Genomic DNA, 12202 nt, shown 5'->3' with positions numbered 1-12202 from the left:
CCAGACATTCTCCCAGGGAAAAGAGAATATTTGACATTTAGAAACTAAATCCTCGCCTTTTTGCTCTATATAATGATTATAAAATATGCATATCATGCCCATAGTCCCTCATCCACCGAGAAATTAATATGTGACCATTGAAACATTTAGAGCATCAAAATATATCTACTAGATCCAAGAAAACTACCCATTACCCATAAAAAGAAATCCTTTATATGTGTAAGTTTTAGTGTCATTGCTTGAAGTACGTTTTCTTAATGTATTAAATTCTATATTTGTGTTTCCTAATGCTCGTTCCAGGGAAGATTTTGGGTGAAGTGAGATAAAATTCTCTCATATCGATAAGAGATTAACATTTTCTGTCCAGAACAGCTCTTGTCATGGGTTTGCATTTCTGTATTCAGAGCAGTGTTCAAGGTAGAGAGGTGGTAGAAGGAAATCTCCGTTCCGTTTGGAACGAGAACTGTGAGTGTTGAGGTAGAAGAGAGCGATGGAAAGAGTTGCCTGGTAAGAGTTAACTGTGTCATTCTAAGATTTGTCTTTCCCAAAGTTTCAACATGCCGACAACCGCCAGTGGAGCGGGTAGATGTGTGTCTGCAAACAAAACTTGTAGATGCATGTCTTCATGCCAGGGCTGCCTTTTTCAAACACTGAGTACAGCTAAAGAACTAGAAAAGAAATGTTTCATCTAGGGCATAGAGAGCCAGATTTTGATATTCATACTTAGCAGTGACACAGACAATTTTGGAGACTGAGTCTTCGATAGCTGCCCATAGCTATCTATCTACAAAATCTTTGTATATGTTGTTTCTTTGTTTGTTTATATAGGAAGGGTTATTCCTCTTGCTTACTGGCAAAATGTGGATGATGCTAAAATTATCAAATCAAACTAGAGATTTGTGGGTCACAAAATTCTATATATCTACATAAGGATATTTTTGTTTATGTTGTTGTTATTTGGGTTTCTTTTTAATTTTTTATTGTTTTGTCTGTGTATCTGTTTGAGTCAAGATCTCTTGTGGCCCACACTGGCCTCACCCTACCTGTGTAGCCAAGGATGGCCTTGAACTCCTGATTTTTCTGCCTCTAACTCTCAAGTGCTACCATTATAGGGTATGCACTATCATGCCAGCCAAAATCTTTCATTGCCAAATACTACAGATATCCTTCCACGGCCAGTATTCTTACTCCCTGGTCCCTTTCACAGACAGTGGGACTCCTTTAGTGCTGCTAGTAGGAAAATGACTTTAGAGGGCCCTGTATTTGCTCATCTCATTTTTTTTCCAATAAAGGAGTGTGGGATTGATTGGAAAGCCCTAACACTAGCTGTACCACTGAGCACCTGTGGGGCTTTAAGGCCCATTGGTTAACTGCTTCTCAGCTTGAGGTTCATAGCCTGCACTCGGAAGTATTGCAATGACTCCGAGGAAGGGCAAAAAGAAAAGTATTGTTCTGAATTCCCTTAAGTACCTCTGCTCTTGAGCATGTATTCATTAATATCTGCCTTACTCTACTGTATGGCTAGTCTCTTTTGGCCAGATTCTATTAAAGTTTTCATCCCCCAAATCCATACCCTATAACTAAGATAAGAATTACAGTTGTAAATTAAGGATGATTTGTAAAATCCAAGCCAGCTAATACCTGCACTGGAGCTCAGGAATCATTGTACTCCACTTCATGGGAGTTCCTGGGGACATTTCAGGCTAGCAACAATTATTTAATCTCATTTTGCCCCTAGTTAATAAGACTTGGAAAGAAGCCGGCGGTGGTGGCGCATGCCTTTAATCCCAGCACTTGGGAGGCAGAGCCAGGTGATCTCTGTGAGTTCGAGGCAGCCTGGGCTACCAAGTGAGTTACAGGAAAGGCACAAAGCTACACAGAGAAACCCTGTCTCGAAAAACCAGAAAAAAAAGAATCTTCTAAATGAATCCATGTGTACATTTTTTTTTTCTTTTTGGTTTTTTTCGAGACAGGGTTTCTCTGTGTAGCTTTGCGCCTTTCATGGAACTCACTTGGTAGCCCAGGCTGGTCCATGTGTACATTTTTAAAAATTATTTATTTTTTATTTATTTTACATCCCAACCACAGTTTTCCCTCACTCCTTTCCTCCCATTCCGTCCTCACACTTCCCCCTCCAACCCCCCCAATCCACTCCTCCTCTGTTTCTGTTCAGAAAGGGGCAGGCCTCCCACTGGTATCAACAAAGCATAGCATATCAGGTCTCAGTAAGGCTAAGCACCTCCCCTTGTATTAATAAGGCTAGGTAAGGCAATCCAGTATGAGGAATGGGTTTCAAGAGCCAGCCAAAGTGTTAGGAGTACCACAAGTAAACCAAGCTACACGACTGTCCCATGTGTGCATTTAATTCTCCATTTTCATTTATTTCACAGCTTTTCTTTTACAATTATGTTTTCAATGTCTACCACATCCTAAATACTGCGTGTCCAAAGATGCGATGAGTAAAGCCAGCCTCATCCCTTGACTTCTCGAATCTTCCAGGCTAGTGCAAAAGCAAGTGTTGAACCTGACCTCAGCTGTTCCCAGACTTCTTAAACACAGACTGTCCAAACAGGAACTGCTCATCTCCCACCAAGGGCTCTCTATCTCCCAGGCTTCCTCAAGGCAGTGTAGAGATCCTTCAGAGGCCCTATCAAATAACATGGTAGTCAACCTTCACACCTCCCTCAGTTTTACTGAAGTCCAGTCTCACACAAAACCTTTGTTACCTCTAGTCTCTGAACTATTGCTTAGTGCTGCCTTCTCCCCATCCCCAGGACTAGCAATCTAATCCAGACTATCGACATTTCTATCCAAGAGGTCTGTACAGCATCAGTACTCCATCTCTGGTTCTGATGCCCATACACTTCATTTTCTCTTCTATCATGGCAGAATTAGAAAGAAGTGGAAGTGCCTTGAGCCATAGGAATAAAAGAATTTGGGGAGAGTTCCCAAAAATTTGAACTACTGATCTGCACAAACAGTAATCTACTAATAGAACTGTGCCAATAAATATTCATTTTTATTGCACATTTATTCTTCTACGTACCATGCAAGATGATTTTCAGTGGACATTCTCCAAGTGTGGCCCTCACTCCAGTAGCATGAGTACCACCTGGGGACTTACTAAGTACATACATTCTTAGCAACACCTAGCCAGTCTGAAATGAAGGGTGGGGTGTGGCTATCTGTCTTTTAACATGTTCAGGTGAATCTGCCTCGTTCTAAGCAGTAAAACCCATGGTTTCCATTAATTATTTTTGTCTAATGTCCGTAAGTACCCCATGAAGTAGACACTAACATTATCTCTATTTGATACAAAGATGAGGAAATTGAGGTCATCCTTTGTGCCATTGTCCTACAGCGATGAAGAGGGGATGTGAATCCAGAACTTTGTGCTCTGAATCTTTGTCCCCTTAGCTCCTATACCAGGCTTTCTGTCTAAACTCCAAAGTAAATGGGAGCCAATGTAAGATTTAAAACATAGCTTGTGAACCATAGTAAACCCTTTAGGACCCAGAGGTTTTTACCTCTACTCCCTTTCTCATTTCACTCAAGCGAAGCCTGGCTGCTGCTTTGTAGCTAGAGTTTTTCTGCTTTGCCCACAGTCAGGACAAATCTTTGTCACCCGCCAGTCCCACAGCCGCTCAGACCCAACCAAGTAAACTCAGAGACTTATATTGCATACAAACTGTATGGCCATGGCAGGCTTCTTGCTAACTGTTCCTATAGCTTAAATTAATCCATTCCCATAAATCTATACCTTGCCACATGGCTTGTGGCTTACCGGTGTCTTCACATGCGACTTGTCATGGCGGCAGCTGGCAGTGTCTCTCTCCTCAGCCTTCCGCTTCCCAGAATTCTCCTCTCTCCTTGTCCCACCTACTTCCTGCCTGGCCACTGGCCAACCAGTGTTTTATTTATTGACCAATCAGAGCAATTTGACATACAGACCATCCCACAGCACTTCCCCTTTCGGGAAGCTGGGACCACCGCAGGAGGAAGGGTGAGATTTTAGCTCTGAGCTCTGACCTCTTGGCTTTCTCTTTTACATTGTTTCTGTGTTTCTTATTAATAAGACGGTTGGTTACACTAACACTGCTCACAAAAGTTGATTTCCTAATTTCCACAAGCATGTCATTCTCTATATTTGGAATGCATTCCCTACCATATTATTAAAACTTTCCTTATGTCTCTAACCTCTTGCTGGATCACACATCTCTGAATTCCTCTGGCACTCATGCAGTACACTTTTTAAAATGTATTGCCTACAACTTTATTCACAACCACTTCTTAGGATGAGCCTTCTCATTCCCAAGAAGCAGGGTGGGCCATGTGGTGTGTTTTCCTGTGTATCACCATTTCATTAACCACACATAGCTACATACATGTCTAGTTCAGAACTCTGCCAGAGATGAAAACTGTTGAATTCGCTTGCTGATGAGCCATGCACAGTTGTTTTCAAGTAACAAAACTATAAGTATCACAAATGCAGAAACTGATGCTTACCCACCATCTTCACCTGAGTGCCTGGTATAGGGCAGGTGCTGAATAAATTCACTGTTGTATAGACAGCTACCATTCAGTATAGGAAACAAAACCATTCTACTCAGAGCTCAGAACACAGAAAGTGCTCAGGAATTATAGCACATATAGACGAAATCAGCCTTTAACAGCTCTAAAAGGTATAATTATACTGGGTTTCCAAAAGTCTAGAGTTAATATTGCATGAACTTGGGTAATTCTCAGTACTGAACTGGGTAATTCCCAAATCTTATGCAGCTCTCTTTTCTGTGATCTTCTGAGAAGTCATGTCCTTTCTGAGCTACTGACTTCTCAGTATGTATATTCATTCATTTCTTTCTCCATCCATTCAGCAAATATTTATTGCCAAGTACTGAGATGAGCACTTGTTTAGGGAATGGGATTGCAGAGAAAACAAATAAGCCAATAAGCTCTTGTCGAGGTTGAATTGAAACATCACAGTGCAGAGACCAGCTAAAACACTGGCTATAGGCTTATGACATATTCAGAGGTGAAATTCAGCTAGAGGTTCATACTTGAGGTGGGGGAAGTGGTATTAAAATGTAGCTTGTGTTGCTTTGGGATAAAATATGAGCAGACACTGAGGACCCCAGTGTCTGGGAGAACTAGGACACAATCTATAAGGAATGGAGAATTGGTCTCACAGATGTTGGCTGTCAGTATACATGCTCCGTCATTGCCTGACACCCCGCCCCTCCCCCACCAAAAAAAGGCTTCTCAATAACATCCGTGCATATCTTAAGCTTCAGGCAAAGAGTGTGAATTACTCAATCTTAACGTCTCCATTCTATCATGAACGATACCTAAAAAGAAGGGGGAATTGACACTTTTGTTGTAGGTACCAGGTGTGTTTTACAATCATTGACCCACTGAAATGTTAAACAATAACCCTATACAACAGTGTATAGTACTCAAACCCTTGACACTCGGAATAGCTAAGTAACTTGCCTACGAGTATAACTAAAATGGCTCTGAGGAGCTCTGATTCCAGGGCCATGTAACAGTGCTGCCCTACCCACCACCTCCTAGAATACAGCTGGATCCTCAGGAAGGCCACCCTCTTTGCTTTGTAAATATCACTTGCATCCCTGGCCTAATGTTTTGCTCTCCAGTAAAGGACAAGCCTCCCCTTGGGAAAAGTAAACCTCAAAGTTGTCAATCATTCATGCATCAGTGGGAATGGGTTTCAGATTCTTAGGACCAAATTTTAATTTTATGAGAGAAGATCACCAGAATCTTGCTGGGGAGATAAAAAAGCAGAAGTACACCAAATCATGCAGTCAGATTCTTCCATCAGTTTTGCCATCCCACCTAGTTTCAGGTATGTGCTTCTAAGATTCTTAGATGCTATTCATGCATATTTCTACTACTCCATTAATGGGTTTATTACTCTCGTTGTCTGGTTCTAATCAAAGGTAACCTTAAACTGTGTACTGACTCCAAATCACGATAATCAGGAGGAGATAGCCAGCTTGAGCTGCAGACCTATAGTCCCTGGCCTCAGGCACAATTCCCAACCCTTGAGAATTAGGTCCTGCTGCGTACATTAAAAATATTGAGCAGATGGAAGCAGGAGAGCTTGTTGGAACAACGTGGAGGAGTCCCTTCTGCCCTGGATTGGTCCATCTGCCAAAATAAATGACATGTATCAGGGCATGGCATTAGTCCAAGCCCATTGAAATTCTGCTAGCCATCCAAACAGTGATGGTGCTGCAGATTGGGTCTGTGATCAGGGTTAGGAAGAGAGAAATGATGAGTGAGCATCTGGCTGCTGCAGCCTACTGATGGGAACAGTCCCAGAGGAGGATCTAGGGTGAGGGAGAGACAGCCTCCCTCAAGGACCCCCTAGGAAATCTGCAGCCAACAAACAGGCAACGAGCCTAGCACTGAAAGGAGATAGATAGCCTGGTTTAAGTCTCATGCCGTTCCTGCTAGCTATGTGACCTAAAAAAAGAAAAAAAAAAAACACCAAAATCTTTCTTCTCTCAGCCTACTCCACCCCATATAAAATAAACCTTGGGCTAAATGGTCTCCAAGGGCCTTTCCTGCTTGAACATTCTGTGACTTCCCTGACACTGGTTTGATTTCTCTTTTCTCTGTGTGAGAAAGGCCCACCCACCCACCTGTTTATCTTCAGTCTCTATGTTCTCACACTGACCTCTGCTGGTCATTAGAAAAAGTGTTGTAGATAAGTGTCTGCAGGGAAAAAAAAACAAAAAACAAAAACAACCATGCTGCAGTCTATCCGTGATTCAGTATGAAGCTTGAGCAGCACACTGAAATTCTACGCATTGGAGATGAGGGTGGGAGAAACCCAAGCAATGCTAAACACAGATCAAGAACCACCACCCCCCCCCCCAAAAAAAGTGTCTCTCTCCTTTTCTCGTGGCTGCCCTCACCTGTCCACGGTGCTCTGTGCCACTGTGTGTGAGGGATTTCAGTGGGTGGGTGGGAAGATTCCTGGTCTCAAATCTTGTCTGCTGGAGAGGCAATTCAAGGAGTTCTTCAGAAGCTTCCAGACATCTATCTGGCAGGATCCTGCGCTGAAGTCAGCCCGGGAGGTTTCCTGCCAGCTGCTGACACAGCCAAGCCACCAAAAACAACCTGAGAGCAGCCCCAGAATCTTTGTCTCTCCAAGAGGTGCCTCTCCAAAAACCCCTTTGGAATTTGCTTGTTTGTTTTTAATCTCACGAGTTCTTTAGGGGAGTTATCTGCAACATCCTGGCTAATTTAGCATGCTTGTTCAACCAAGCAGCCTTCCAAACCAGCCTCTGCTAGACCAACTCAGAATTCTATTAGGTCCCTCAGCATTTCTCAAGCCTAAGTTTTCTAGTTTACCTATGCTGATGAGCAGTGCATTCAGAAGCACAAGAGAGCAGGGGTGCATAGTGTCAGTCCATGTGCTCACACTGAGCACTGCCTGAGCTCCCACAGCAATGCAAGCAGGGTTGGAACTGAGCCAAAAGACAACCCGCTCTCTTAGTAGCTGTCCAATGACTGACCGTGTCCCCTACCCTTGATGGAAGAACCTCTTTGGGAGGGCTGAGATTTGGGCCAAACATTCTGTGGTCTGGCTGGATCTTCTCTGTTAGTAATATTACAGCCCGCCCTGTCCCTGTCCTCCCACCGAGGAGTCCTCTCCTTCAGCAGCTGCTTTTTATCTGCCTCCCTTGTTCCAGCCTCAGGCAGGCTGCCTCGGTCTCCTGGTGATGCTCATGATGCTTCTTGATGAGTTACAACACTGAGCACTGCTTTCCGCGCAGCTGCTTCTCTGGATCTGACCACACCAGGCCTTCACCTTTCCTGCCTAACTTTCCAGACCCATTCCAGCTGGAGTTTGCTCGGCCTTCCCAAGTAGCCATGACTCCCCCAGTCATGGGCCAGGTGTTGTGCTCCACAGACTTCCCAGGCAGCCTTTCCACCATGTACTTAAAACTCTTACTCCCTGTTCCACACTGGTACTATCAGGGTAGCGTGTATGTTCATCATGAAACCCAGGTCCAGTTTCCCACTCCTTCACTCACCTTTAACGAATGCTAGCATAATGGTCTTTAAAGTACTGCGGGTCTTTTTTCTTTAGTAGTACTCATGCGTGTGCGCACGCGCACGCGCGCGCGCGCACATGAGTCAATTTCAATGACAAACACGAGAATGATTCTAAACAAAATTCCACCAATGGCACATGACAGCTTAAAAAGTGAATACTCAATATCTACCCCAGCTCTCTTAGAAGTCGGAAAGACAGTTCATGGCCTGCACCATGAGCATGGGAAAGTTTGAGTGACAGATAGTGTTCCAGAGATTTGCATCTCATCAGGTAGAACATCTTTCACTTCTTTTCGAGAGTTCTAGGTCTTCATAGGCCTGATTGACACTGCAAATTATACCCCAGAGGACCAGCACAGCTGGTGGGCACTTGCATTACCAGGACATAACTCTAGACATGGTGTTTAAGGCATCTGTTCTGTTTTCAGCCTTTTAAAATGTAAAGCTTGAAGGTGATGGGAAAGGGCATATTTAATGGGCTTTTTTCAGAGTTTTCACAGATTTTTAGAAAATTGCAGACAGTCACTAAAGGGGTGGGGTGGTGGGACTGGAAGCATTTATGGAAATGGGCTTTCTACCAGATACGAAGTTCTCAGCTAGGTAATGCGCATTGCTAATGGTTTTCACTTTTCAGCCAAAATAAAATAAGTCCCTACTGGGATTTGTTCTAAATGATAGTCCAGGCTGTCTGTTTTGCACCCACTGGGGTTAATTCTCAGTCTCAGTCTGCTTTAAAATGTCAGCCTGAACTCTCAGACTTAATTGTTACAGACATTTTATAACCAAGGCATTCAAAATCTTCAGGCTGCTCACTCCTGCTACCATAATTGATACTTAATAGATATGCTCAGGCTCCTTGTGCTTTACACATTGGGTGCTGTGCAAATAGAGGGAGGGACTGAAAGGGGGTAGGAAGAAAAAATGAACAATGAGTGTGTGTGTGTGTGTGTGTGTGTGTGTGTGTGTGTGTGTTCCTTGTGAGTATCTGTTGCCAGGGTACAATGATGGGATCCTGGGATCAGCTGACAAAGATGAATTTTTGAAGAGCTGGCCGTTTCTGGAGTCACCCTTGTTTGGCCCCCTAGGGCAGCATTCTTTAGACATGGCCATTTCTAAACTTCACTGCAAGCATGTGGTTGGCCATTTGGATGTAACTTATAAAATGCCATGGTGCTCTCCAGTGTTCTGTTCTTTCACTATTTTGACATTCTGATGGATGGCCTGGCATTAACTAGGAAGAGTACAATATTATCCAGCCTGAATAACTAATCCCCTAAGAAGTACAAAGTTGAAGGATCTTGGTGCACATGAATCTTATTAAATGTGCTTATAAAATGTGTTCTATCCAAATAAGCTTAGTAGCCCCTAAAATAGCCTTTTCTGATCCATGTCTGGAACGATGGCATGCCTCACAGATCTTTAAGCCAAAATTATTTAGTGAAATGGTGCCTGGACTCTGTGCATGAGAAAATTGGAAATGTTGATGTTAAATCTTCTGTTGACCAATTTTCAGTCATTCTGTCCATCTTTAGGGGCGCCCTGGACCAATTGGAACTCAAGGTCCAGCAGGTCCAGAAGGATTTGCTGGTCCTACTGGTTTATCGGGTTTGAAAGGAGAAAGAGGCTCCCCAGGCCCTCTGGGACCATATGGATCAAAAGGAGATAAGGTAAGATGCACCTTTGATGCAAGGGTTATAAGTACAAAAGTCAAATGTTCAGGCTCAATTCACAGGGGAATACTGTTGTCCTTAAATATTTTGGTGCCAGGGCAAATACTTTAAGAAGAGCTGAGTCAAAGTACAGTATATGTACTTGTGTGAAAATGTCTTTGTGAAACATGCACAATGACTATACTGCAATAAAATAAAACTAGAAGAAAAGAAAGGAAGGAAGTTAGGGAGGGAGAGAAAGAAACAAAGAGAAAAAGAAAGGAAGGAAGGAAGGAAGGAAGGAAGGAAGGAAGGAAGGAAGGAAGGAAGGAAGGGAAAAGAAAGAAAATGAGTGAATGAGTGATCTGGGCATAGTGATGGACATCTGTAATCACAGCACTCAAGAGTCAGAAGCAGGAGGATTGGCACAAGTTCAAGGGCAGCCAAGCTACATGAAAACGCCCATCTCAAAGAAAAAGAAATAAATAGAGTAAATGATGGGCTGGTGGTGGAGGAAACCATTTCTGGAGACTCTCATAGCAGACAATCAAGTGAATATATTGGTTACTTACACCACAAGTTATCACACTCATGTGAAATCATGTGGGTTTGAGCTGTGCTTAGGTAGAGAGTCTGATCAGCTGATCAGTAGATATCAAACATACAACAGATAAGACTAGCAAGCAAGAACTCAGACTTAGAAGCATTCTGGGCCATAAATAGAAGGGAATGCACTAAATGAATGGTAATAACATGGTGACTGGTCTACTGAATCTTAACAACTTAATTTTGACCCTCTGTATTATCATCACCTCTTATTAATCTCGTATTGTGGAGAAGGGATTGCCATAGTAACTATAAGGGTAGCTGAAGCTATAACACTTATCTAGATGCAACTCATGAGTCACATATATTCACATCTTAGGAAAGGAATACATTGCACAGCATGTAAGGCCACCCAGAGTTGTACTTAGGAACAGAATGAACCAAGAGGCTGCAGTTGACAGGCTTTACCATCAAGAGGTTGTGGTGCCTGAAAGGGGGTGTGATTTGACTTGTTTGAATAAGTCTGTGGCTTAGCCTGCACTGGAACTGTCATTTATGGATAAGCAAGAATTGCACATGTCCTCTGATAAAAAGGGTTGTCTAGCTTGTGTAGCTAGAGTTTTCCTGCCTTGCCCACAGTCAGGACAAATCTCTGTCACCCGCCAGTCCCACAGCCGCTCAGACCCAACCAAGTAAACACAGAGACTTATATTGCTTACAAACTGTATGGCCGTGGCAGGCTTCTTGTTAACTGTTCTTATATCTTAAAGTAACGAATTTCTACAAATCTATACCTCGCCACGTGGCTGGTGGCTTATCGGTGTCTTCACATGCTGCTGATCATGGCGGCGGCTGCAGCGTCTCCTTCTGCCTTCTTGTTCTTTTATTTCTCCTCTGTTAGTCCCGCCTATACATCCTGCCTAGCCACGACCAATCAGGTTTTATTTATTGACCAATCAGAGCAACTTGACATACAGACCATCCCCCCAGTACAGCCAAGTGCAGACCATCTCAGACACCTGCACTCAGGCCCATGGTCCTAATCATCCTCTATGCAAACCTGCTGGGTAACGCCACAAGGAACCCAAGAAGGGCTCCCACAGGACATACATTAACATCCCACAGCAAGCTTGGGACCCTTATCTGAAGGGAAAAAAAATGGAAAGAAAAATTTTGTTAGATTAGTCAAAGCTCTTCTGTTTTTATCAAAGATGTAAAGGTTCCCTGTAATATGGAGCATTAATTTGTAGGTCTTCCACTATACTGCTTAACACAAGAACATAAGCATGCTCAAGACCTTAGATCAATCCCTTAGACATGGGGCAACACAGCATGAGGAAGGAGATATAAAACACCAATAACAGCCGGGCGGTGGTGGCGCACGCCTTTAATCCCAGCACTCGGGAGGCAGAGCCAGGCAGATCTCTGTGAGTTCGAGGCCAGCCTGGGCTACCAAGTGAGCTCCAGGAAAGGCGCAAAGCTACGCAGAGAAACCCTGTCTCGAAAAACCAAAAAAAAAAAAAAAAAAACCAATAACTTAAGTCCTCAAATCCCATCAGCAAACATATTGAACCTAACAGGCATCCGTTGGATTGTCTCACACATTTCTCTTCCTTCTCCTTTCTTTAGGGCCCCATGGGAGTTCCTGGATTTGTTGGCATCAATGGGATTCCGGTGAGTGTGTACACTGAAGCAACTTTTTTATTTTTTAAAAATTTATTTGTTTATTTTACATCCCAGTCATAGTTTTCCCTTCCTCCTCTCCTCCCAGCCCCTTCCCATATCCCCCTCTGTTCCCATGCTCCCAATCCACTCCCCCTCCATTTCTGTTTAGGAAAGGGCAGGTCTCCCATGAGTATCAAAAAATATGGCATATCAAGTTGCAGTAAGACTAAGCACCTCCCCATGTATTAAGACTG

At 43.4% G+C, this 12202-nt stretch overlaps 1 protein-coding gene across 1 annotated transcript in view; it reads left to right on the top strand.

Annotated features, from left to right (window-relative positions):
- Col4a6 (collagen type IV alpha 6 chain) overlaps positions 1–12202 on the top strand; it is a 293605-nt gene that overhangs the window by 215121 nt on the left and 66282 nt on the right. The window contains exons 4-5 of the mRNA XM_028876978.2: positions 9621–9755; positions 11913–11957. Coding sequence (XP_028732811.1) covers positions 9621–9755; positions 11913–11957 — 180 coding nt within the window. The remainder of the gene's footprint in view (positions 1–9620; positions 9756–11912; positions 11958–12202) is intronic.

Source organism: Peromyscus leucopus, chromosome X, assembly GCF_004664715.2.
Source record: "Peromyscus leucopus breed LL Stock chromosome X, UCI_PerLeu_2.1, whole genome shotgun sequence".
Taxonomy (NCBI): Eukaryota; Metazoa; Chordata; class Mammalia; order Rodentia; family Cricetidae; genus Peromyscus; species Peromyscus leucopus.
Note: the sequence above shows the minus strand (reverse complement) of the source record. Positions and strands in the feature narration are given on the sequence as shown.